At 47.7% G+C, this 26,774-nt stretch overlaps 1 protein-coding gene across 2 annotated transcripts; it reads left to right on the top strand.

Annotated features, from left to right (window-relative positions):
• Nucleotides 1–2,862: 2,862 nt before the first annotated feature.
• Nucleotides 2,863–26,224, top strand: TGFB3 (transforming growth factor beta 3). Of its 2 annotated transcripts, XM_080933284.1 has the most exons (8): nt 2,863–3,761; nt 4,102–4,249; nt 13,324–13,487; nt 13,732–13,861; nt 19,090–19,197; nt 21,368–21,539; nt 23,566–23,719; nt 25,088–26,224. In XM_080933284.1, the coding sequence occupies exons 2-8, from the start codon at nt 4,144–4,146 to the stop codon at nt 25,244–25,246; spliced, it is 993 nt and encodes a 330-aa protein (XP_080789410.1). In that variant the 5' UTR covers nt 2,863–3,761; nt 4,102–4,143; the 3' UTR covers nt 25,247–26,224. The 2 variants fall into 2 exon arrangements, with proteins under 2 accessions (XP_080789410.1, XP_080789409.1); XM_080933283.1 differs by having other exon boundaries at nt 2,863–4,249.
• The last annotated feature ends 550 nt before the right edge of the window (nt 26,225–26,774 follow it).

The following is a 26,774-nucleotide window of genomic DNA, read 5'->3' as shown; positions in this document are numbered from 1 at the left end:
GTCTGAAGACAATGCACTCATATACATAAAAGTAAATTTTTAAAAAAGTTTGTATAAAAAGTTTGTATAGAGGCCAGATTAAAGTATCCAAAACTTGTACTAATCACTTCCAAAAATATAAATATAGCCAACCGTGGTGACAGGGGCCATAACTCCAGCTTGCTACTTAGCAGGATGAAGTCTAGTTTACTAATTCATTACTAGATTACTAATGCCTAGAAATTGGACTCCAGTTTTGGCAACATAGTGAGACTCCTTTTCAAAAGAAATAGAAAAGAAGGTATAATATTGGGGTTCTGGTTCTAACTAATCAGAACAATCCCACAACGTGGGTAGCAATGACTCCTCTAATCAGCAAGACAGACAACATAAGGAAAATAACTCCAGTCCGCACTGTTGGGCCAGCCTTTGCAATCTGACATGTTACTGCAGTGGTTGCCAGCCATCCTCCTAGCCCACGAATTCCCAGCCTAGTGGGTAGCAAGGTTGAGTCTTTATTGATTCTACATAAGGTCCCTAAGTCAACATCTCTGGCTAATTCTTGGCATTGGTCACTGGGACTCACAGAAAATGGAATGTGGATCTCCGCCGTTTAAAAAACATTGGTGGGAGGGCTGTCCCTAAAGCTTAATGACAAACATTGAAGTACCCAGAAAGTGACACTCAACTGGAGGTTTCAGTCCCCCTTTGACTGAGTGAGACCAAGTGATTTCCATGCCCAATGACACTGGCCTGTGAGCTGGAAGAATTGATTTCTCAGCCTAGCCTTGCTTGACCTCAGTTTCCTCTCTTGGAACAACCTTCAGTGATTTCTTCTGAGATCCTTACTGGCTTCTTGGTGAGAATATTTTGTTAGATTTTAATCAGACAGAACAATCGTTGCCAAAAGTCTAAGCCAGCTTCGATATAGGCACCAACAATTCCCTTGTTCCTTCTCCCTTGGCACCAGCTGTGCAAGAAGGGATTAATGTTTGGATTTTTCAACTTCTTGTAAATTCCCGCCCACTTCTACCCCAACTCTGAGAAAACAAAGGGTGAATGGTACTCACCCTGGGCAAAGAGGAACCTCAGCAAGCAGGGGCTGGCAAGTCTTAGTTGAATCACTTGAAAAGTGAGTTTAAAAACATAGCTGCTGTCAAGACACTGGGGTAAGAGGGATGGTGTGTAGCCCAAAAGAAAATTCCTTCAATGGCCCTGCCTCCCATGTTGTACAGTTATACCCTAGCTTCAGTGTCGTCCATTTTAAATTTCAACACAACCCCTTCCCAAAAGGGTCTCTCTCCCCCTCCTTCCCTGCTTCATCCCCCCATAAATTTGCATATGTCCTCAGTGTTTTGACACTCTCTCCATTCTGAAATGCAAATTCCATAAAACCTTGTTCAATGTCTTATCCTCAGCACCTAGAAGAGTGCAAGGTGTGTAACAAATACCAAGGCTATCCCTCAGGGCCTGCACACACTCCTCTTGCAGAAGACCAGGGCTGAATTTCAGGTACCTATGCTGGGTGACTCACAACCCTTTATAACCCCAGCTCCAAAGGAATGGCTGCCCTTACCTGGTTTCCAAGGGTACCTGCACACAAATTCACATGCCCACATATGGACACGGGGACACACACACACACACACACACACACACACACACACACACACATAAAGAAAGAAAAGTTTTAGAAAATCTATTTCTTAAATTCCAGAAGCAAACATGTCATAATGGCAATGGCAATGGATGGGCTGGATTGAGATGGTGGTTTTGACCCCTCAACGCTGTGTGGCCAAGAAGTCTCTTTTAAGGTTTCTCCACACGTAGGTTTCCTCATAGCTGTGCAAGTTAAAACAGTGCCCTTCCAGACAAGACAGCCTATGATTGGTCTCTCCATCACCCACATGCAGTGTGGCCTTGAAAAAAAAATATTCTCAGTTTCTTCAGTTGTAAAATAATACATTAACATCTCCCCGATTGAGACTTCGGAGCCAGGCCTCTCAGAAAGGGTCCAGGAGTCTTGGGTTATAGGAAGAACGTGTGCAGCCCGGTCTGGGTCTGGCCAAACTTAAGTTGCTGGGGGGGGGGGGGGGATGATGTGGGTGGGGAGGACGGGACCTAGAAACCCTCCTGGGGAACGGGTTGGGGCCAGGTGCTCAGTCGGACTAGAGGGGAGCGGTGCTCGCGCGCGTGCGCGCGTGGGGCCGGGGACGCGATCGCAGGGTCTGGTGATGCTTGCCTCCTCCGAGCCTCTGTCACTAGCGGCCCTGCCTCGCCAGAGGGCACCCTCGGCCTTCCGGAAAGCGCCACCGTTTACCCCAGCAGCCGTCGCCGGGCTCGGGATGGTCAATGAAGAACCGCTGCCAGGATCGCGGCCGAGTTCCACCCTGGGGCCTGGAGAGAGTGGCCCGGCCGCCCGGCCCTTCTCCCCTAGCGAACCTAGTTTGTGTCCCCGATCCGGTCCGGGGGCGATCGGGGACGCGGGGGAGGCGAGAGAGCGGGGCGGGGAGCGTGGACTGACAGCTGGCCCAGAGCAGAGGGGCCAGGGTAGCAGGAGGGAGGGGGCTCGGGAGTAACTTTCCAGAAAAACAGCCAACGTGTAGCAGGAATGACTCCAAGAGGAGGGGAAAAAAAAGTTCAGTTACCACGTCGAACCAGAGGACTCACAAAGTATTTTTCAAATGGGCTCGGCTTTTCCTGTGCCTGTTTAAAACATTAAAACCGTGCAGCGAGAGAGGCTGTGCGCGCTGGTCCCTCCCTCCCTCCCCCACCCCAGGCCGATACGTCATGGGAGGGAGGTATAAAATTTCAGCAGAGAGAAATAGAGAAAGCAGTGTGTGTGTGTGCATGTGTGTGAGAGAGAGAGGGAGGAGAGGGAGAGAGAAGGGGAGAGAGAAAGGGAGGGAAGAAGAGGGCCGACTGTAGGGGGCTGAGCCACAGAGAGGCGAGACACGCACGGGAAGAGCCTTGCGGAGGAAGGAGTAACGCTTTCCGGAGTCAGCTGCGGTGAATCAGCTTCTATTTTCTTTTCCTTTTGATTTTTTTTTTTTTTAATTCCTAAAGAGAAGCAAGGGACAGAAGCCATGGCCGAGAAGACAAGCTGAGATGCTGGTGACCGTGGGTCCAAGTGGATTATCGGAGCTGTCTCCAAGAGGCCTGCCCTCCCAGCTTGCCAGTTGTACATAATCCCTCATCCCAGCCAATGAAGAGGAGAGGCAGCGTGAACAGAGTCATTTAGAAAGCCCCCGAGGAAGTGTAAACAAAAGAGAAAGCATGAATGGAGGGATCCAGAGACAAGTGTGTCCTGCGCTGCCCCCACCTCTAGCTGGGCCTGCCGCAGCCCAGCCCTGCCTCTCCCCACATACCCACTGGTGATTTTTTTTTTAAACATTTTTTTCCCTTCTCTTTTCCATTTGCTCTTCTAATTGTCCCTTCAGGGCAAGGCAAAGAGCTTGATTTTTGGGACCCAGCCATGGCTCTTCTGCACTTTCTTTAAAATACTCACTTTCTCCTCATCGCCAAGCGGCGTTTGGCAATATCAGATATCCGCTCTATTTATTTTTACCTAAGGAAAAACTCCAGCTCTCTTCCCACTCCCAGCTGCCTTGCCACCCCTCCCAACCCTCGGCTTGCCCTCCACCTGGCTTGCTGGGAGCCAGAGTCCAGCAGAACCTGTTTAGACATATGGACAAGAATCCCAGCGTTACCCAGCACACAGTCCGCTACTTCGTCCCGGGGTTGCCAGCGCTTCCTGGGAGTCCTGAGGCTCACACAGCGCAGTGAGTTCATGCACCCTCTTGCCAAGCCTCAGTCTTTGGGATCTGGGGAGGACGCCTGGTTTTCCTCCCCCTTTCTACTGGGGTCTCCTCCTTGCCAGGCCTCCCCAGTCCCCTGGCCTTGTTCCTGGGCTCACACATGAAGATGCACTTGCAAAGGGCTCTGGTGGTCCTGGCCCTGCTGAACTTGGCCACAGTCAGCCTTTCTCTGTCCACTTGCACCACCTTGGACTTCGGCCACATCAAGAAGAAGAGGGTGGAAGCCATTAGGGGACAGATCTTGAGCAAGCTCAGGCTCACCAGCCCCCCTGAGCCATCGGTGATGACCCACGTCCCCTATCAGGTCCTGGCGCTTTACAACAGCACCCGGGAGTTGCTGGAAGAGATGCATGGAGAGAGGGAGGAAGGCTGCACTCAGGAAACCTCGGAGTCAGAGTACTATGCCAAAGAGATCCATAAATTCGACATGATCCAGGGGCTGGCGGAGCACAGTAAGTCCAAATGCTTGCTGGGTGTCTTCTTTGGAGGGGATGAACTGGAAAAGTGAGCTCCACAGAGGGGGGCCTAGGGGTCCTTACACAGCAGAGCGCACCCTGGGGTTCACTTCAGAGGTCAGGCACTACAGCTGCAGCTGGGTAGGTGGGTGGGAACGGAGACAGACATTCTGGTGAGAGCCAAGTGCTTCAAGAGGCCAGGAGTCCTAAAGCCAAGTGGCGTTCGGGATTCCTATGACATCCTTGGTGGATAGTAAGTGGGAATTGTATTGTGCCACCTAAGGAAACATGTTCGCACACATTTGTGAGTAAGAAATGCATAGAGGCTCACTGAGAGCACATGAGTTCTGTAAAAGGGTGGGTTGGCTGGCTCCCAAATCCTCCTGGTCTTCTGAGTCTGGCCACCTCTGTATTCTCCCTGCTTTTCCTGGCTCCTTGTCCCACATCTCTGGGTCAGTCTCCTGGCTCTCAGGAAACACAGTGTACCTGCCTCAAATTTGTGTTTGTCAAGCTTTTGGAAGCCCAACTGAGGCCTTTCAGTCTAACACACACACACACACACACACACGTGACCCACATGAGCTGGGAGGGGGAGGGTAATACATGTATATTCCCACATACACGGACTTGAACAACGTGGACTCTTACATTACACAGTAGAAAGATTCATATGTGTAAAGCAGGGCCTCCTAGGCTAATGGACACAGGAGGCCAAGATCGAGGTTCTGGATAGCCCAAGGCATCTGCCTGCCATGGAAGGATGTGTGGGTGGGAGGGATGGCTGCTGGGGTGATGGGGATGTGTGTCTGGGAGTGTTTCTTCCCAGGAGGCTGCTGTCTGCAGAGAAGCTGCGAAGCTTCTGGGTGAGACGCCTGTGTGTTTGTACACGTGTGGAAGTCATGTGTGTTTACTGAATGGGGATTTAAAAAACCTCAATACAAGAGAGAGAAATTTGGCAGATGTTGAGAAACTGACAGCCCAGGAAAGAGGAATGTAAGCTGCTCTGGGCCTGAATCCGGGAGCTGCTCTGTTTGCTTCTCCTGCCAGCAGGTGTCCTCTGTGCCCCGGTGACTTCAGACCAGGCCCACCTCCCAGGTGGGCAGTGCCCAAGTTGGGGTGGGAGGGTTGGATGGAACCAGGAGGCTGGCATAGTAGGAGTGGCCATGGGGCAAACAGCAGAAGGCTAAAGAAACCTGGCTGCAGAGAAAGAATAGGGGTGAGTGCCAATGGGTGGAGCAGCTCTCAAGGAAGATGCAAAGGCCAGTAGGGAGCTGGTCTACACCAGGCAGAAAGTTTCTGGAGGTAGGGATGCCGGTGTTCTCGGGCAGTTTCCTGTCACTGGCTGGAACATCCTTTCTTAGGATCTGGTTACTTGTGCTTTTGGAGTCCAGGCTGGAAACTAGGCAGACCTAGAGCTCCCTGCCTGGGGTCTGCTTCCTGGTGTCAGTTCAGGGACTGCCTGGTGACCACAGTTTATAGAGTCGTCTGGGACTAGATTGGATGAACCCTTGACTCCTTGGTCACCTGCCAAAGCAAGTCATAGTAGCCACAGATATCAGAGAAAGTTACATGTCTGAGGAAGGTAGAAGATAAGGGGGTGGCCCCGAACCCTCATAGTCAGAAGGAGAGTCGGAGTCACAAGGACCCACCCTGTCTGGAGTCCTGAACTGAGAATGAGCTATCCACAGGGGTACACAGCCACACAGGTAGATGTGGATGTGGATTTTGTGTAGAAATCCAGGGCGCAAAGGGTGTAGCCTCAGACAAAGCCAGGACAGCTCCCCACAAATGTTGTGCAATTCCCAGGCTGTAGCATCAAGGGAAGTTGAAGATAGCAGGAAGGACATGGGGGCAATGGAGCAGTGGTCTAGCCTGTGACAACTTAGCACAGTGAACAAGAACATTTTCTCATTGCTGGGGAGGAGCCAGGGTTCAGTGGGGCACAGGCAGTGCCACAGAGGCACACAGTGCCGTCAGGAAGCAGGCCCAGGCACTCTGCAGTTGGTGCAGGTGATATGGTAGTTGAGCAGACACCAACCTGAGCCCACCCTGCAGCTGGTTAGGTGGTGGCTCACCCTGGCTGCACAAGGCACACTTAGTACAGAGAGGGCTGTGGCAGCTGCTGAGCGGAGGACAAAGCCATCCTGAACTTCTTTTTGTTTGGTTGATTTTGTTTTGTTTTGTTTTCCAAGATAGGGTTTCTCTGTGTAGCCCTGGCTGTTTAGAACTCATTCTGTTGACCAGGCTGGCCTCAAACACACAGAGCTAGGTCTGCCTCTGCCTCTTGGGTGCTGGGATCAAAGGCATGCAACACACATTTTAAGGCCACTGTTAATCTTCAGGCTGTGGTAGAACCATGGCCTGTGACACAGATGAATCCTAGGTTAACCTCACCAGGAGAAGACAGCGGGTACTTTTGTAACCCAGTTACCTAGCTGCTTGAAAATAAACCGAATTTGTTTCAGCTTCACTGTTGGAGGTGGGGCAGGAGATTTGTAAGCCATTGCGTGTTCACTGAACCCAGCTTCAAGGAATGGGCTTCCTTTCTGTCTTACATAGCCTCAAGCAGGATAAGCAAGCTCAGCCATGTGGTGTTTCTTCCCAGAGCCTCCATTTCCTCGTGTGAGGTCACCTCTCAGCTCTCTTTCACTTTGAATGAGTTTGTCAGGTCTGGAGATGATCTGCCCGATGTCTGCTAGGAGACAGAGGCAAATCTCTGTAATCTCTTAATTCTCTAAGATGTTGCCATGGGAAATGAGTACGTGCTGTCTCTGCTTCATGTAGTGGGAAGAATACAGTCTTTTCAACTCTGTTACCATCCACACAACCACTGGCATAAGCATGATTTTCACCTTCTGGCTTAGAAGTATTTGTGTCTTGTTGTGGGACTCTATCAATCAATGTGCCAAGGCAAGCCCAGGGCTCCCCAGCAGGAAGAATGCCATGGTGGCTGGAGAGATGGCTCATCAGTTGAGAGCACTGGTTGTTCTTCCAAAGGACCTGGGTTCAATTCCCAGCACCCACATGGTGGCTCACAACCAACCATCTGTTAGCTCCTGGGGATTCAACACCCTCACACAGACATATATGCAAGCAACACACCAATGCACATGAAATAAAAATAAATAACCATTATGGAAAAGATTTTCCACGTTGAAAGAACTCATATGCCGTGGCTATTGATGCTATATCAACAGGAAGGTAGGTTCAGGCTACCCAAGGGCAGCCCTGAGAAAACACCTGGGTTCCATCTCTCCCTTACAGAATAGGGATAATATGGAGGCATCTTGTGTTTTCAATAAGCTTAAAGATGAGGTGGCCCAGGGGCAAAAAGGTTCCTAGGAGGGATGGTAAGCACAAATGCCTTCAGAGAGTAGGTTGGAGGTGCAGACGGATCTAGCAGCCATGGGCAAAGTACTTGAGTTCACAGAGAAAGAAGGCATATATGGTGGGCTAGGGGTGGGAGGATCTGGAGCCCCAATGGCCTGCTAAAAGAAGCTACAGTGTAGCTCTCACTGACTTTTGTATCCGGGAATGTAGGAACAGCTTGACTACATCTTATCATTTCTCAGGATAGCAGATAAACTGGAAATTTCTGTGAAACTTTCCAACTTGTAACAGACTTAAAATGTTTACTAGCTTCTAATGCAAAACTTCTTAAACAGTGGCTAAACAAACAACACATGTAACTCAATTCAAGGTTAATCCATGTGAAGTTTGAGACCATCCAGACAATACTCTCTCAAGCTCCTGGCACATCTGAAGTCATGACCCCTTTCGCATAAAATGATAAACTTTGCTTCTCCATTCTGGCCGCACACCAGAAACATCTGGAAAACTCGGGGGGGGGGGCAATGCTATGCACCCAGCCAGTGCAGTATGCTGCTGAGTACAGGGGTCATAGTTCACTGCTTTAAATGCTGTCCAGGTGGCCCCATTGTTCATACCATACCTCCCTCCATTGGCTCCCACAGAAATGAGGTGTTTAAGCTGGGACACACCTGTCGGGAACATTCTAAGAGCCTAGTTAACTACATGTACAGTTTCCTGGCTTCTCCGGGAATACTGTGCATGCATTTTGTGGACCAAGTGTTAGTCTCGCTCCCTAAAGCAACATAGATGAAGGGTCGCCCATCACTACCCAGTGTTCTGAGCAATGGGAACAGTTGGAAACAATGTTTTATAGGGGAGACTCCTGCACCCAGCAATGGAAACAGTTGGAAACAATGTTTTACAGGGGAGACTCCTGCAGCAAGCAGAAGAGCCAAGCTTAAGCACAGTGGCTCCTGGTCATGGACTCTAAGACTATGCTGGGATGCTAAGCCACTTTAAGGACTCCCATCATATTTGTTGCTGAAATTATTAATATCTTTCCACTGGGTAATCACCCAGGTACCCACTGACTTCCAGAGTCTCAGATTCAACATTTGGGCTGTGATCAAGTCTTACCTGGGTTCAAGTCCCACATCTGCCCCCTATTACTTGTGTAGCTATGGAAAAACCACTTAGACTTTCTGATGTTCCATTTCCCCATGGGAAGGATGATAAATTTTATATATTCGCATTAATTTTCAGTATTGTTAGAGGAATGACATACAGTGTAAGGCGGTAGATCATGTATTTGCTTTTTTTATACGACTCATTCCACTGTTTTAGCTATTTTTGCTTGACTGTTTTGAGGAACGGTCTTACTATGTAGCTGAGCTTGGATCTGAACTCTTAAAATTTTCTTATTACATTTATTTATGTGTCAGGGAATCCGTGTCTACTTGTACATGAGTTGAGGCCAGATGGAAACTTCCAGAACTCTGTTATCTTCTTTGTGAGTCCCAGAGATCAAACTCAGGTCATCAGACTTGGCAGCAAACAAGCACACACACACACACACACACACACACACACACACACACACACAAATGTGTATATATATATATTAACATGGTACATGGATGTGTGGCTGAAGCCTTTATGTGTATAGCTGTGTGTATGCCTGGTGCCTATAGAGGCCAGAGGGGGTGTCAGATCTCCTGGAACTGCATTTACAGATGGTTGTGAGCCACCATATGGTTCCTGGGAATTGAAGCCAGGTCCTCTGGAAGAACAGCCAGTGCTCTTACCATTGAGCCATCTCTCCAGTTCTGGCTGATCTCAGAATCTTGCTCCCTTAGCCTCCACCTTCCAAGTGCTTTGTATTTCTTCTGGAATCACCTTAAAATTTTTACTGGAGGTGGGGATATGTCTTGGAGTATGGTACGTGACAAAACGGAAGTTAGCAAGAACAGTCATCAGGGTGTCCTGAGAGTCTGTTAGAGTAACACTGTTCCCATTTCTTGGATGTCCCCTACTTCCTCCCCACTCCAGCCCCTTCCTCCTCAGTTACCAATTCCTGCCTCTTATAACAGGGCACATATTGCCCTGACTCCCCTTCATGCTCTCCTAACAGACAGTTATTACAGAGGCCAGATTGATAACATTTTCTGCCAGGTTAGTCTTCAGAGGGGGTGACTGGTCCAAGGGCTTGTTGTCCACATCCGGAGATACAAAGCTGTCAACTTACACATGAAATTGTTGGTGATTTAGCTCCTTTACAAGATGGGTGCTTTGTGGAGAGATGTTTTAGCAGTTAAGGATGTGTGCCGTTCTTGCTGAGGGCCACAGTTCAATCCCAACACTCACACCAGGGGGCTGACAACCACCTCTAACTTTAGCTCGAGGGGATCTGATGTCCTTTTCCGGTCTCGTTGGGCTCTGCACTTGTGTGTACAAAGCCACACACAGGCACACATAAGTACACATAATTAACCTTGAAGTATTTTTTAAAATGTGTACTTTGCATGTGAGGGATGCTGGGTACCATCCCTCTCTACATATACATACAAGAGTCGCCAACACTGACTCCTCCCTCTGGTCCTATTTGGATTGGCTTAGTGACTAATTGGCAGTATTTCTTCCTTCATGGCCAATTAGTAATCAGGGCTTCATTAGCTGGGATTCACACATTTGTTTCCTACACCTGTTCCATTAATTTTCCTTTAGCCACCAACATCAGGCCCACCAGATGGCAATTTCCAGAGACACCCACTCATCCTTTTCTGAAGACCAGGATTGTACTTGCTGGCTTTCCGCTTCTTATCTGCCTCACGCAGTCCATGACTCCTAAACCACCCCTGGGGGTACTTATGCGCTCACTCCAGCCACGTCCATTAGGTGTGGAATCTGGGTCTAGGAGCTTGAATTTCAAGTCCTGGTTGTCGTAGAGAGGATTTATATGGGATGAATGTCCACAGACCTTGACGTTGTAAAGGACGCAGGAGCAGAGGAAAGACAGACACTTCTGTTCTCTGTTATCTGGCTTGCAACATCGGAAAAAGCATCTGCTGCTATCGGCTGATGGGTGGGGCTGAAGGGAACAGTGGGAAGATGAGTAGTGGGCAGCTACCAAGGGCAGAGACCCCTTGTCTTGGTTGGTTTTATGTCAACTTGACACAAACTCCAGTCATCTGAGAAGAGAGAGTCTCAGTTGAGAAGATGCCTCCACAAGATCCAACTATAGAGCATTTTCTTAACTAGTGATTAGTAGGGAAAGGGGGCCAGCTCCTTGTAGGTGGTGATATCCCTGAGCTGGTGGGCCTTAGTTCTATAAGAAAGCAGGCTGACTGGGTGTGTAGTGTGCACCTTTAATCCCAGCACTCAAGAGGCAGAGGCAGAGGCAGGCAGATTTCTGTGAGTTCAAGGCCAGCCTGGTCTACACACACACTACACACACACACACACACACACACACACAGAGAGAGAGAGAGAGAGAGAGAGAGAGAGAGAGAGTTAGTTCCAGGACAGTCAGAACTTGAAAAACCAAAAAGAAAAAAAAAAAAAAAAAAAAAAAAAAAAAAAAAGAAAAGAAAAGAAAAGAAAAAGAAAGAAGGAAAGAAAAAGAAAGAAAAAAAAGCAAGAAAAGAAAGCGGTTGAGCAAGCCAGGAAGCAGCACCCTTTCATGGCTTCCTCATCAGCTCCTGCCTGTAGGTTCTCATCCAGTTTGAGTTCCTGTCCTGACTTCCTTTGGTGATAGACTATGGATGGAGGAAGCCTAAGCCAAACAAAACCTTCTCTCAATTGCTGAGGATCATAGTGTTTCATCGTAGCAATATTAACATTAACTAGGACACCCTTAAAGATGAAGAAGTTGATGACAGCCAGCTCTTTTGACTTGAAAAAAAAAAATTCTTCCAGACTCAACCTCTTTACCATAGAAACTGCCCTTTGTTTAGGTCTAAGCCACAGCATGGATACAAACACTTTCTGTAGCTCTCAGTATGATGAAGTTCATTGATGCAAACACATACATACTACTCTCAGTATGATGAAGTTCAGGCTCCCAGTGTGACACAGCCTGATGCCTCAAGCTTCTTTCTCTTCTCTTCCTCTCTGGTCTGTCTCTGACTCCAGTAGTCTCTCTGTATAAAAATCCCTTTGTAGCCCCTCCCCCACCCTCCTCCCATTAAGTACTGTTCCTTACTTGATCCATTCTCATTTCTTCTTGCTGTCCCCCTACATCACCGAAGGTCCTGTGATGTGGGTCTGTATACCTGCAGGCAGGGACTGTGGCTTCCTGACATCAGCATTACACTTGGCTCATGGTATTTATTATACACATGTTTACATTTTTAAAAAGCCACGTGGTGGTGATGCACCTTTTCATCCCAGCACTTGGGAAGCAGAGGCAGAGGGATCTCTGAGTTTGAGGCCAGCCTGGTCTACAGAGCAAGCTCCAGGACAGCCAGAGCTACACAGAGCAACCCTGGCCTGAAAAAACAAAACCAACCAAACAAATAAAAATGTAAAAGATTTTTTAAAATTTGGGTATGTTTGTGTGTGTGCCTGCCTGTCTGAGGAGCCCAGAAGAGGGTTTTAGATCCCTTGCAGCTAGAGTTACAATCAACTAGTTGCAAGCTGCCCAACATGGGTGCTGGGAACCGAACTTAGGTCCTGTTGAAGAACAGCAGTTTCTCTTAACCACTGAGCCACCTTTCCGGCCCAATCCATGTTTGAGACATGAATAAATATCTACTGAACAAGAACATGGATGGACCAACTAGCTAAAAGATAACTAAGTGACTAGCTGCCATCTTCTTAAAGTCTGTGTTTGTTTGATTGATTGTTTTGTTTTGGAAACTTAGTCTGGGAACTTGCTTAAAGAGACCAGGCTGCCCTTGAACTCAAGATCTTCCTGCTTCAGCCTACCAAGTGACAACATTACAACATGTGCTGCCAGGCCTGGATAAGAATCTTTTTTTTTTTTTTTTTAATTAAGAAATTTAGTCTGAAGCACTTAGCAACTTTGGGTGAGCAAGACAATGGGAGGAGAGCTAGGGAGCTGGCTCAGCAGTTAAGAACACTTGATGCTCTTCCAGAAGACTGGGCTCTATCCCTAGTATCCCTGTCAGGTAGCTCAAAATTGCCATTAGCTCCCATCCCAGAGAATCTGACACCCTTTTCTGGCCTCTGTGGGCACTGCACACAAATGGTATATATATATATACATATATATACATATATATACATATACTCAGGTCCACACACATACACATAAAATATAAGGTTTAATTTTATTTTTTTAAATATTTATTATATAAGTACCTTGTAGCTGTCTTCAAGACACACCAGAAGAGGGCATCAGATCCAACTGCAGATGGTTGTGAACCACTATGTGGTTGCTGGGATTTGAACTCAGGACCTCTGGAAGAGCAGTTGGTGCTCTTAACCTCTGAGCCATCTCTCCAGCCCTCAAGATTTTATTAAATGTGTAGAAGTGGGCAAAGAGGACAATTACACTTGACTGGTTCAGTTTCAATTACGTGTCTTGGGGCTCCGAGGTCTCTCTGCTCCTTATTTGGGAGTCTATATAATTCTTATATCTAAGAATCTCCCTTGCATCTCCACTTTCAGGTCTGAGACCTCAAGCCTCTAGGGAGGTCATAGACAGGACTGTGGCCACTTAGTGTGGGTCTGCTGGTGGCATACCATTTCTGGGAGTCCCTCCTCACTATGCCTCTCTCCATTGCTTTTCCTTCTAGATGAACTGGCCGTCTGCCCCAAAGGAATTACTTCTAAGGTTTTTCGTTTCAATGTGTCCTCAGTGGAGAAAAATGGAACTAACCTGTTCCGGGCAGAGTTCCGGGTCTTGCGGGTGCCCAACCCCAGCTCCAAGCGCACAGAGCAGAGAATTGAGCTCTTCCAGGTATTCCTTCTGGCTGGAAACCAGACAGTAGGCGCCAGTTCCTCCTCCATGTCTGGCCTCCATTGAGCATGGGGTTTGACAGACCTCAGTCTGAAGCTGACTCCTCCCAGCCTCTGTCATTAAGAGGTGCACAGAGAGGGTGGCATTCAGAAGCCTTTGGTCTCCCCTTGCTTGTCAGCATTGTAACCCATCCCTGTTACTCTGTCCCTGGCCTTAGCTATTCACTCTCTTCTCTGCCCCACAGATACTTCGACCTGATGAGCACATAGCCAAGCAGCGCTACATAGGTGGCAAGAATCTGCCCACGAGGGGCACTGCAGAGTGGCTGTCTTTTGATGTCACTGACACTGTGCGCGAGTGGCTTTTACGGAGAGGTAGGTAAACTCTTAGCAGGAACATCTCAGAAGGAATCCTAGGTTCCTTCTGCCTCGTGAAAGGGAGAAGGAGAGAACTAGGGGATACCATTCGTCTGGATTCAAGGCTTAGCTTTAACTCTGTTCTCCACTTGTTCTTAAATGCTGGCTCTGAGTCAGACCCTGGGAATTCAGCAGCAAACAAAACAGGTGAGCGCTCAGACCTCCTGGGGTTTTCATCCTGGTGGCAGAGGCATAGAAAGCGTGTCAGAGGACACATTGACAACTCAAGAATCTAGGTGATGATACCCGGGGGCTCCAACACTGGCTACTTAAAAGAGATCACTGTGAGGAACTAGTCTGACAGTGAGATCCAGGCCTCAAGAAGGAGCTAGCCCTTTAAGGTCAGGAGGCTAGGCTAAAGGGTGACCTAAGCAAAAGAATCCGTAAGACCCAGACCCGAGCTTGATCTTCTGTAGCAGCAGCGAACAACAGTCTGGAAGACCGTGAGCTGAGGCCATCTGGTCAAGTGTGTGTTAGACCAGAGAAAGGTTAAGACTTGTTCCAAGTCTTCTGATTGCTAGAAGCAAGGTGGGTATGAGTGCAATGCTGTGGCCTTTAACAAAAGCTCCTCCTGTTGCTGGGAAAGCAATGGGAAAAAGGCAAGGAAAACATTTAGGGAACAATGTAGCAGCCTAGAGAATATTGTAGCAACCTAGCGAGGATGGCAGGGGCTTGGATGCAGGCAGAGCAACGGATACAGAAATCATATGAATTCATTCTGAAGACACAAGAGCAATCTCCGATGACATAGGTGTTGGATGGAACAGCCAGGTGGTATCATCAGCTGTTGGAGGACGACTAGAAGAAGAGGAGCCTTAGAGCAGGTTCTCAGTGGCCGGAATTTCAAATACCTGTCATCATTGAACATCTACCGCACTTATATCAAATGTCACTTGTCCTAAATATCATATCCACTCACTGTGTCTCCTCACCTGGAAAATGAAGTAATGCTTCCACCCTGTAGGCCTCCCGGAGCTGTTTTAGGAGTTCTGTGTATTTGAGAGAACTTTGTGGGTTTCAATGTGCCTTGTAAGAACAAACTCTTGTGATGTCAGATAAGGATGCTAAGGACCAGAGTGGTTAGGTCTGAGCTTCTCTGGCCTGGATTAGAACTTTTGTCCCCTAAATCTCGTGTCTCATGACACCATTTTGGTACTTCCTGCTCTGACTGCTTAATGGTGATGGTGGGGAAGGTGGTGGTAGATTTACATATAGGGTTCCTCCTCTGCCCACCAAGGGTTTTCCATTCCCATCGGCTGTTACACAGATAGATCAACTACATACTGATGGCCAGATGTTCTTGGTGTTTCAGGATAGTGGGGTTTGAAGGCAGAGGTCACAGCTGCCTGCCTTTACATTTAACTCTTGGTCACTTGGGGCTTTGTTTGTTTGTTTTCTTTTTCTTCTTCTTTTTTTCTTTTTTTTTTTTTTTTGTTTTAAAAGCCGGAATATTTCTTAGAAAACTGGGCTGGCTGTGGTGGTGCACACATTTAATCCCAGCACTCAAGGAGGCAGGAGCAGATGTATCTCTGTGAGTCTGAGGCCAACCTGGTCTACATAGTGAGTTCCAGGACAGCCATGGCTATGTAGAGAGACCCTGTGTCAATACAGAAACCAAAGATGCCTTATTTTTCTTGACTGATAATTAGAAGATTGGCCCAGCAGATGACCAGTAGCCCGAAATGTGCTATGCACTGTCTTCCCCATCCCTCAGTGCTCCCTGTGAGTGAGTCTCTGAGGTGACTCCCTCACCTCCGAGATTTCCTGGATGCTGTAGGTATTCATGTCTGCAAGCTCCCATCTCTGGGACTTTGGGAACTGAGTTGACACATGGTAGACCCTGCCCTGGCCCTTTCAGGAAGGTATGTAACGCAGCCTGTGAGAACCATCAGGACTCAGCCAATGGTGTAACAAAGCAACAGGGATCCAGGCAGCTGTCCACTCACTGCTCAGCTTGGGCACCGAGAAGGGGGCTGGGTGGACTTCATCTCTGAGTTCCCCGGTCTGATTTTAATCATTGCCACCTGGATTTCTTTGAAGCCCTGGGCACTTGGAGCGCTTCTGTTCACAGCTGCAGAACTGGATGAGACATTTGCACAGAACATGCTTTCCCGCCTCCTTGAGCCATCCGAAAAGATAATTTCATAATAAAACCTGTGGGTCCCCCACCCACCACCCCACCACTGCCAACTCTGAGGTTTGTTTTTCTTTGGAACCTTCAGTTCACACTTAGGCAAATTATGCCCACCCCTCCCTTCCCTCAGGGGAAGTAGCTGAGGCCTTTGTTCGTGAATCTCCTCAGAGTTCATGGCCCCAAACCAGGCAGCAAACAGACTCGGGAGTTGGAGCTGCTGGCAGTGTGAACTGATGAGAACTGAGTCACACTTGTGGTTTAGGAGTCACTTAGGAAGCATCTGTGAGCTTGTGTGCTCTGGGTACCCAAGCTGCGTTCTGGGGTTCTCTCCAGGATGGAGGACCCAGGTTCTTCCACCACTGTGTGGGTTCTCCTGCAGCCTACAGCTTCTCTGTATCCAGAGACAGGCTGGTAGGATGTACCCGACTGTCACGGTGAAGGTATGGTAAGAATGCACCGGCATTCTGCATCTCAATGAATGGAGGATTTTTGTTTATGGTGCCTTTTGGTGTCAGTCCTTGTCCCTAATAAGTAGGTGTGAAGTATCTCAGCCGGGGAAGGATGGGCACACACCTGTAATTCCAACACTAAACTGAGGGGGTGGGGTGGGGGTGGGATCCTGAGTTCCAGGTTAGTCTGGGCTATATAAATAAGGCCTTGTTTAAAACAAACAAAATGTATAGTATAGGATCTCTTATCAGAACTCACAGGCTCTTTGTCTGAAATAACAACTTACTGATTGGGTAACTTGGGTAAACTACTTAATAGCTCTAACCTTGGTGATCTCAGTGAAGTTTTAGTTAGCAGAATTATTATAGAGACTAAATGAACTATACTGCTGGCACAACCCCACAGCAGTGTGATAGTAATGTCAAATGTTGCTGATTGTCATCCTCTCTGAGCTATCGGTCCAGTAAGGCTACCATCCAGTGCTGGCCATATGTGCTTTGACCTTTCCTTTCTTTAACACGTACCTTCACTCTCGAACACACAGAATCATAGAACTTGCTCACTCCAGAGTGCTTCCATCCCACCTTGGACATCCTTGAACAGAAAATACCGTGTGTTGCTCATTTTAGATACTGTGGCTTCTACCAGCTTCTAACACCAAGTAAAGGCCTTCGTGCCTGGCCATGCCTTCTCTGGATGGGGCTCAGCTGCCTCAGTTTGTCGACTTGCTTCCCTGGCGAGCTAACCTTGGGGAACAGAGGTCATCAAGCTTATCAGGTGCCCTTGAAGTTCTCCTTGGGACAGCACAAATCTGGCTGGACTTTGGAGTTTCTGGAGGGAGGAAACTAGTTTTTAACCATTTGTCTGAGTCCGTGGCATCTGATGCCAGGCTTACATCACATGTCTTGGGTCACCATATCAGTTTCAGTTTGTCTTGGAGAAGGGCGCTGAACCAGGTGAATTTTGGACTGTTCCTTGATGACAATAGATTTTAGGAAGACATCAGGCTGGTCCTGAGGCCAGATGACCAACCACTAAGGTGACTCCAGGAAGCCAAGCATCTCACTGAAATGTTAACCTGGAAAGATCCGTCTCTTGTGATCTCTCCTACACCAGCCATATAGCTAGTTGCTACCCTGGAATCAGCAGAGCTATGGTCCATCAGCATTGACTGTACTAGACCCAACCTGGTTTTCTCGAACTATTTGATTCAGTCAAACTTTTGTTTATGTGCGTGTATGTGTACCTGTGTGTGTGTGTGTGTGTCGCCTGTTTTTGGTTTTGTTTGTTATGTTTTTGTTTTGTAATACAGTTTTTCATTGGGATCTGGGGCTCACTGATTGACTAAAATGACTGCCCAGAGAGCCTTGGGGATCCTCCCAGCTCTGGCTCCCCAGTCCTGGGATTACAAGCATGTGTTAGCACTTCTGGCTCTTCACGTGGGTTCTGAGAATTGAACGCTTGCTTTTGTATCCCTGTAAAGACTGAACTATTAACCCAACCTTCACTTCCTTTTGTTTTTCCTCTTCTTTTTACTTCACTCAACCTCTTACACCACTGTCTGTGTTGTTTGGATTTTGTTTGCCAAAACACCCGCCTGCAGCCAAGAGGAGGGAAGGCCTGAGTTGACCTTTTGGCACTCAGTGTCTGACCACAAACCTTGGCACCTCTCGGTTTCCCCAAGCTCATTCCATCTGAGCCCCTGTTGTCTGAGCCCTTGAGCATTGCTCTCTAATGCCATCAGTGATAGACCGAGTACTCCGTGCTCACACCTGTATCCCCACTCACCTCAAGAGCCATCCACACAACCAACTCCCCATCATTGTGACAGGCTTTTCAAAGAAACTTCCATGTCATTTTACCTCATGACATCTTGTTCTTTAGAGAAAATATGACTGGATAGGCACTCAGTGTCTGAACACAAACCTTGGCACCTCTCGGTTTCCCCAAGCTCATTCCATCACACATATACCCATAACATGCCTCTTACCTCCTCTGGATCAATCACTTTCTCAGTCTCCACGGTGATGGTAGAAATGTTAATGTCATCTATGGACATGGAGTTGTAGGTAGTGTGACGTGACATCAGGCTTTGATTTCTGAGTCCCTTCCCCCTGACTGCTGTCATTGCTTTCCATCTTGTGCTCTTTAAAATTCCTTCCCCCTCAGAGGTCTCTCAGTTTCTCCCTTAGCGTCCTCCCATCCCTGACTGTCTCTCCTACTATTCAGCAGGCTAATGGACTCAAATACCTTCTGTCTCAGAAGACACCGAGGCAGTGTGAGCTTTCCCTTCCTGTTGTGTGTCCTTGCCCTTTCTTCCCACGTACGTAGGCAACAATCTCTTTCTCTCATCCATTGAAAATGGATGGTTATTTTCATACTTCACAATGCCCACTATTTATGCCCTTACCTTGTTCATAATATAATGGAAATGTGCAGAATGTGGCACCCTATGCAGAAGGCTCACTCTGAGCTTTGCAAGTCAAGCTCTTCCTGTTGCCCGTGACTCTCAGCATAACTCACTTCCACTTTTGCCTGGATGGTGGGCACACTGCCTTGCCACTCAGTATTTGTCCCCCTGACTCTGGGTCTTATTTTGCAGAGTCCAACTTGGGTCTAGAGATCAGCATCCACTGTCCATGTCACACCTTTCAGCCCAATGGAGACATACTGGAAAATGTTCACGAGGTGATGGAAATCAAATTCAAAGGTAAGCTGGAACAGATAATGCAGTAGGAGACCCCTAGACAAACCTAAGAAAAGGAGCCAGTTTCCTTTGTAGAGATGGCTGACTGTTCTACGCTTGGGTGATTTTGTCTTGTCCTCAGAGCACTGAGCGAACTTGGAGAGAACATATTAGCATCTAAGAGGCATCAGGATTCTGAGGGGTGGAGAAATCCTGCAGGCCAGGTGTCCAGGGAACTAGGCCAAGAGTTCCTCTTTCAGAAGCTCAATCCACAACCCAGATAATAGATTGCTCAGGAAATGACAGCTGCCTCCTCCTCTCCTCGAGGAAATGAACTCCAGTGGGGCTGAATAAGAGTACCCCGGACATGGAGCTTCAGATGGGGCTGAACCTACTTTCCTGACCCTTACCCAGGGATTGTCTGGGTTAGGATGGTTGCTTCCTGGCTTGAGCATTTGACTGTGGGCATTTGTACAGAGTTGGTGCTGGAATTTGAGTCTTTTCTTGGTTTCTAATATAAATACAACTTCATGGGCTTCAGGGAAGCTCCTTTTTTCCCTTTCCTGTCTCCATTTTGGGCACCTGAGAAGTGGGGTGACCACAAGATTATCTGGGGAGAGCAGAAGGATGCTTCTGACCCTGCACAGATCTTGGACCTGGGCCTCACTCACTCCTTACTCTGCATGGGCTTGACCTCAACCCTTTTCTGTATTTATTTTTTAAAGCTAAGAGTTTAATGTCCTAACCACATCCTCATATACAGGTTAAACTAAGGCACTATCTTACCACCACCACAATATTATTCCTTGTGCATAAAGACTTCAAAAAGAAGGCACCACACACCCAGAGCTTCTATTTATTTTATATACCCAAAAGCCTCTTTCTAAGATCCAAGTTCTCATGCAACTGTAAATTACCAGTGTTCTTGCCCTGGTAAAGATGGTCACTCAGTGGCCAGTGGCTGTCCTTTGCAAATGAGATTCCCAGCTAGAACAAACCCTTCTGAGACAGGCTCTGCTCTTTTCAGCAGAATCTGGGCTCTCTTACTGGGCTTGTCTAATGTTTTATTGCATCTGAATTTCTCAGTGAGAGCACCTCTGAAGTCCTAAGCTTGATATGAATGGCAACAGTTCTGTAGTCTAGCTTCTTTGGTGCCCACACAGGCTATCTCAAATTGTGACACCTTAAATTGTTAGGACTTCTGCAGTATCATGACTAATTCAGGTTCTACCAGGAAACCCAAACCCTAAGGTTCTAAGTCTCAGAAGAACCCTGAAGTGGCAGCCCCAAAGTATCTGACAGGTACCCACCTAGTGTTGGGGATACTCATGTGAAGGAGCCCAGGACGCATCTATCCCACGACAGTGATGAGGTCTTGTGCAGGTATCTGATTGGTTGTCTATAGGGGTATCCATGGTAACCTGTTTCATAAAATAATAAAAAATGTACTAACCCACACTAAGTCTGGCTACTCTCTGGCCCCAGGGTCTCACTGCTTCCATGGCTAGCCCCATGTATCAGCCGCCCACCTCAAGGCTCTCTTGCTGTGGATTCTGTTCACATTCCCAGTCATCCTCCCCCCTGTGGTTAAAGTCACAGATCCCTGTAACCCAGTAAAATAAAAACTCTAAAGGCTTGTAATTTATCAATCAAATTTATATCAGTAAATTTTCACCCCACAAAATGTCCACACAATGAACTTAGAGCTAATTGATATTGATATAAACTGCTCACCTAGATAAGACAAATTGTCCTGTAATTATCCATCCCATATAAGATATTCATAGCTACCTGTGGCTATTTAAAGCCACACGGAATCTGGATGGTCTTTCTCTTCTTCCATCTTCATTCCTTCCTCTGTCTCTCTGTCTCTCTGTTCTGTCTCTAAAATTCTCAGCCCGCCTTCCTTTTCCACTGCCCAACCACAGGCTCCTTGCCTAATCTTGTGCCCGCCCTCACCTACATATAGACAGCAACCCGCAGCAACCACTGAGTGTTTCTGACACTGGTTGATCCTCAGTCTGTGCCTTCTTGGGGGAGGGGATGAGACTTGCCCCGTGCCCTCTCTCCTTCATAGACGGTACTATCCCTCATCTTGACCAGGCAGTGATGGGCTAAGATGGGACATGGACACAATCTGCAAAAATACTGCTTGAGTTTAGACAGGAGGTTGTGGCCTTGCTTCCCTTTGCAGGAGTGGACAATGAAGATGACCATGGCCGTGGAGACCTGGGGCGTCTCAAGAAGCAGAAGGATCACCACAACCCGCACCTGATCCTCATGATGATTCCCCCACACCGACTGGACAGCCCAGGCCAAGGCAGCCAGAGAAAGAAGAGGGCCCTGGACACCAATTACTGCTTCCGGTGAGCTCTGACCCCATAGGGGGTGAGATCAACCTTCCATCCCATGGGCTTGATGCTCTCAGCCAAGGGTCCCTGATGCTTTTCACAACTGAGTCTAGGAAAGAAGACTGGAATTCTTTTCCAAGCCCAGTATTTTCAGCAGTCTGGCTCTGGTCAGGGCTGGATAAAGTGAGGAAAAGCACAAGGAGAGGCACTGGGGATGCGTAGGGAAAGCTTCCTCCAGGTCTTCCTGTTTGAAGTACTTGTAAGATGTGTCTGGGGTGGGTATGGGAGGAGACACGAATGTAGGAGTCCACAGAAAACGTGCTTGGCTCCCTACTGTTATTCTTTCCCATGGCTGTGATAAAATAAATACTCTGACAAAAATGAGCATGAGGGAGAAAGGGCTTATTTTAGTCACAGCTCTAATTATATCTAGATTACAACTAGATTACATTACAAAGGTGACGTCAGGGTATATCAGGAGCTAGAAGTAGCTGCTCACATTATATTCAAAATCAGAAGAAAAAAAATGAATTCAACTCATTTCCTCCAACTCACATTCTCCAGCCTAGGGAATGGTGCTACCGGTGTGGGCGGGTCTTCCCATCTCAATTCCTGTAATCAAGGTAATCCCCCAGAGACACACCTAGAGGCTCTTCTCCAAGGCACTTGTGGATTCTTTCAAGTTAACAACAGAATTGATCCATCACATCTATGCAGGGCTGGAGGGTGCTATTGGATGGGGAAGATGTGAGTCTCAATCCACAGGAGAGCTCTTGAGCTAGAGAAACCACCAATGACTTCAGAAGGGACCTGCCCTTCTTTAAAGTTCTTCTTTATGAACAGCTGTACTTCTCACAGATGTGGGAAGGATGGATGTCACGACATCCCAGAAGTAACAGGAGAAAAATGACATTCGGAGGGGGTTTGAAGGGTGTTCTTGCAGACTGGGAGCTTGGAATAATACATTTACAGAGGAAAAGCTGGGGTTTGAACCCTCCTTGAAGCCTTCCTTTAGGGACAGGTGAAGTTCAGATATGTAGGAATCCAGGGAGTTGGGACACTTCCAGAAAAGGGAGCAGAAAGGGTCAGTTGGCCAGAGAAAATGCCTGTATGGAGTTTGGGTGGAACAACTATGTTTACTGTTAGAGATGGTGCAGGTCAGGAAACAGAAGGAATGGAAGAGGTGGTGTGGTTGTCACCACCCGTTCTAAGACTGGTGAGTAGGCCATTTTCTGTGTCCATTTGTGCAGGCTCTCAGCTGTAGACTTCAGCCCTAGGGGGTTTCTTGGGGCTGACTTAAGGTTGGTCCAGCAGTTTGATTTTTGCCCTTGAAGAGATAGATGGGTGTTCTGATCTCACCTGGATTGTTTCTCGAGAGGGCTTTTCTTGCCTGTGGTCATGGGGATTTCTAGAATGCCAGGTGACTTGTCCATGCTGAAGAAAAAAGAGGCAAGAGCCAACAGCTTTCTTCTTCCAGCTCTTTTCTAAATAATTAGGTAGCTTTGCCAGAGCTTTTCCTAATCTCTGCCAACTTCTCTAGTTCTAACTGGCCATTAATCAAGTCACATGACTGCCCCTGCCTTCAGGGGTGGCCAAGAAAATGAGTATCCCTGGAATGGGAGGAGTCAAAGAAGAAGGGGCTGGGAATGACTGTTTAAAAGAGAAACAATGGAGTCTGTTATGGTTCAGTCTTAAACCTACAAGATTTTGATCAATAGCTGCCTTTGGAAATGGTGAGTTCCCGGTGTTTTCAGAGACCTGTTGAAATCAAGAGTATATGCCCACAGGATGAGAAGAGGCTGCTAAAGGGATTTCTGCAGACAACAGGATTGGAGGGTTTGATAGCCTCACCCAGGTTATCTGGAAGTCATGGTTGTGAGCAAATGCATTTGAACCTGGGATTCAATGGTCTAAAGTTACCTCCCAGGATGGCCTCTTATAATGGCAGAAGTGCCTCAAAGGGAAATAGGAAGAAACACATGAGACTCATTTTTTCATCACTCTTCCTTTTTGTTGATTTCATTATATGTTTTCATCGTAGCAACTTGGAGGAGAACTGCTGTGTGCGCCCCCTCTACATTGATTTCCGGCAGGATCTAGGCTGGAAATGGGTCCATGAACCTAAGGGTTACTATGCCAACTTCTGCTCAGGCCCTTGCCCTTACCTCCGCAGCTCAGACACAACCCACAGCACGGTATGAAGCTTGGTGCATGCTCTTTGGGTACCGGGGCTCCACTGACTGGGCTACTTGCCAGTATGAGTGAATGGGAGATTAAATGTTGAATGGGTGGAAATCTTGGATGAGAAAATCCATGTAACAACGTTCTGGTCTTGGCAGGCTGGCCCAATCCTACTCAGTTGTACTCTGCAATTCAAATCCCTCCCTCCCGTGGGGGGCTAGCAACATGGGTAAAAAGTATGCTCAGTGTGTGCAATGCTCTGGATTCAGTCCCTAGCAAACACACTTACCTGACCATGCATACAGTCACGTGCATGCACATGCACAGTTCCCACTACAGTTTCAAGCATCCTTTTTATTTACTTTGTCTAAAGCTCTTGTACCATGGAAGTTATTCAACTGTCACATGTAACCTTGTGTCACAGATGTATGCACCTGGCTGGTGAGATTCGGGGCCCAGAGCAGTTTCTACCTTCGTTAAGACAGCATAGAAAAAAAATAGCAATGGAAAGACAGCCTCTGTGACCTGTCTTCCTCAAGGGGGATGCTGAGCAGGGCAGTAGGCAGAGTCAGTTCCAGGCAGCACATCATTGTTGAATCCTGTCTGGGGCACACATTCTCACAACTACTAAATGTGTCAAGGCAGTGGTGAGTGAGAACATTTCCCACCAAGGTAAAAACTTACAGGAAGGAAGACCTTTTGGGGGAGTTTCTTAACAGCCAAGTTTTTTTCTTTTCTTTTTTTTTATTTGATATATTTTATTTATACTTCAAATGTTATCCCCTTTCCCAGATACTCCTCCACACCCCCTATTCCATCTCCCCTCCCCCAGCTTCTATGGGGGGTCCACCCACCCACCTACTCCCTCCCTCCCATCTCCCTGCCCTGACATTTCCCTACACTGGGGCGTCAAGCCATGGCAGAATCAAGGGCTTCTCCTCCCATTGATGCCCAACAAGGCCATCCTCTACCACTTGTGCAGGCTGGAGAGATGGCTCAGCGGTTAAGAGCACTGACTGCTCTTCTAGAGGTCCTGAGTTCAAATTCCAACAACCACAGTGACTCACAACCATCTGTAATGAGATCTGATGCCCTCTTCTAAAGACAGCCAAGAGTTTTTTTTTTTTTTTAATTAATTAATTGCAAATCAACTACACCGTTGTTGGCTTCAGTTAGGAACATAATCGAGTCCATGGGTTATGCTTTCTGCCACACTGGATGACTGCAGCTGGTCTTTTATCCAAACTGTTCTTACAATCCCTTTGAAACACATCTCTGTGGCCATTCTGCCTACTTAGGGTAACCCCCACAACTTGCATAGTTTCTGGGTCACAGGCTCAAAGCTTGCCTTTTTCCTGCTAAATGTGTGACCCCACCCACAGGTGCTTGGACTATACAACACCCTGAACCCGGAGGCATCGGCTTCGCCATGCTGTGTGCCCCAGGACCTGGAGCCTCTGACCATCCTGTACTATGTTGGCAGAACCCCCAAGGTGGAACAGCTGTCCAACATGGTGGTGAAGTCGTGTAAGTGCAGCTGAGGCCAGCCTGCAACAGAGGAGGAGAAGCTGCCACCACCGACTGCTGCTCCTTGGAAAACCAAAGCAACAGACCTCTCCCTAGAGGTCTGGAGCCCACAAGCCCTGGCTCCTGGTGAAAGGCTGAGAGGAAGGCTTTCTTCTGGAACATTTCTTTCTGCTAGCTCTGAGAATCACTGTGGTAAAGAAAGTGCGGGTTGGTTAGGGGAAGGCAAACTGTTGAGAACGTGGATTTCTATGGTGCAGGCTGAGGTGGTGGGGTAGAGAAGAGATGCTGAGTGGACACTGTGAGTGGCAATGGGCCTTGGGCTACCCTAGGGAAGATGAAGGGCAGAGTGGTCAGGTGAAGGCCAGACTGGAAGGCACTTCAGATATGAGGTCAGCTTTGCTCACTGCAGTAAATCTGCTCCAGGGAATTGGGCTGTTGTTAGAGGCGGCAAAGATTTTTCTTCAGTTTACCAAGCCAAAGTCCCCTGGAATCGTATCTTGCACTGCCTGGAATTAAGGACAATCTGTTCTTTCTGCAAACTGTCTTTTCACCTCGATCAGCATCATGAGTCATCACAGATAATGTAATTAGTTTCTGGGCCAGCAACTAGTTATCTCAGGTCCCTTAGAGATGCTGCACTCAAAGGCAGAGGTCAGAATTGGTTCTCTCATGTATTCCCTCCGGGCCCCTTCTTCTGCCTTCCTTCTTGGCCATACTGCCCCTTGGACATTTGGCTAGACACCTTCCGGGTCAGGGTGCATTCTCTGGATTCTGGATCCACACAGTCTGGGGCATCAGGCATCATTTCCCTCCTACCCTAGACCCCGGGCTCCCCGGGTGTCCCTGGAAGCAGGTGCTACATGCAGAGTATTGGGGAGCCTCCCATGTCTGACATGATGACTTGGCCCCAGATGCACAGACTGAAGCATAAAGACAAATACAAATATTACTCTCAGAATCTTTGTATAAATAAATATTTTTGGGGAACCATGGATGATTTCATCTTCTGGAAGGTTCTTCTAGAACAGTTAAAGACATCCTTCTAAGGTATATGTTGACCTCCATAAATATTCTTTAATTGCCTGTTGGCATCTACTCACCAGAGATAACTGGAATTCAGGCAGAGCATCTCTCAATCACTGTTTAGAACGAGTATGCTGGGCTCACTGTGTTGCCTCTAGCATTCGAGAAAACTGTACCACTGTCTGGGCACACTTCCCTTCTGCAAGGGGCATAATTCTCAAACATAGAGACAACGGCTTAGATATGTAAGCATCTATACCAATCTGTGGCTGGGGAGAGTCAGTCCAGTTGGGTTGAGTGTCTGTGCGTTTGGCTCCCTGGCACCCATTCAAAAGAGAGGCATGGTAGTGCCCCTCCGGAATCTCGGACCTGGAGAGGGGGACGTGGAGGAGACAGGTGAATCCTGGGGGCTCTCTGGCCAGTAAGTCTAGCTGAAGTCACAAGCTCCAGGGTCAATAAGAGATCCTGTCTCAAGAAATAAGGGGGAGAACAAGGCATCTCTAGCCTCCATGTATGTGT

Source organism: Micromys minutus (assembly GCF_963924665.1).
Source record: "Micromys minutus genome assembly, chromosome: 1".
Taxonomy (NCBI): domain Eukaryota; kingdom Metazoa; phylum Chordata; class Mammalia; order Rodentia; family Muridae; genus Micromys; species Micromys minutus.
The sequence above is the reverse complement of the archived record's forward strand: the minus strand, read 5'-3'. Positions and strand labels throughout refer to the sequence as shown.

Excerpts from the sequence above, each read along its gene's own strand:
- TGFB3 (XM_080933283.1), top strand. The coding sequence starts at position 3,898 with ATGAAGATGCACTTGCAAAGGGCTCTGGTGGTCCTGGCCCTGCTGAAC. Across the intron at positions 4,250-13,323 it reads CCAGGGGCTGGCGGAGCACA|ATGAACTGGCCGTCTGCCCC; the intron begins GTAAGTCCAAAT and ends TTTTCCTTCTAG. Across the intron at positions 21,540-23,565 it reads GACACCAATTACTGCTTCCG|CAACTTGGAGGAGAACTGCT; the intron begins GTGAGCTCTGAC and ends TTTTCATCGTAG.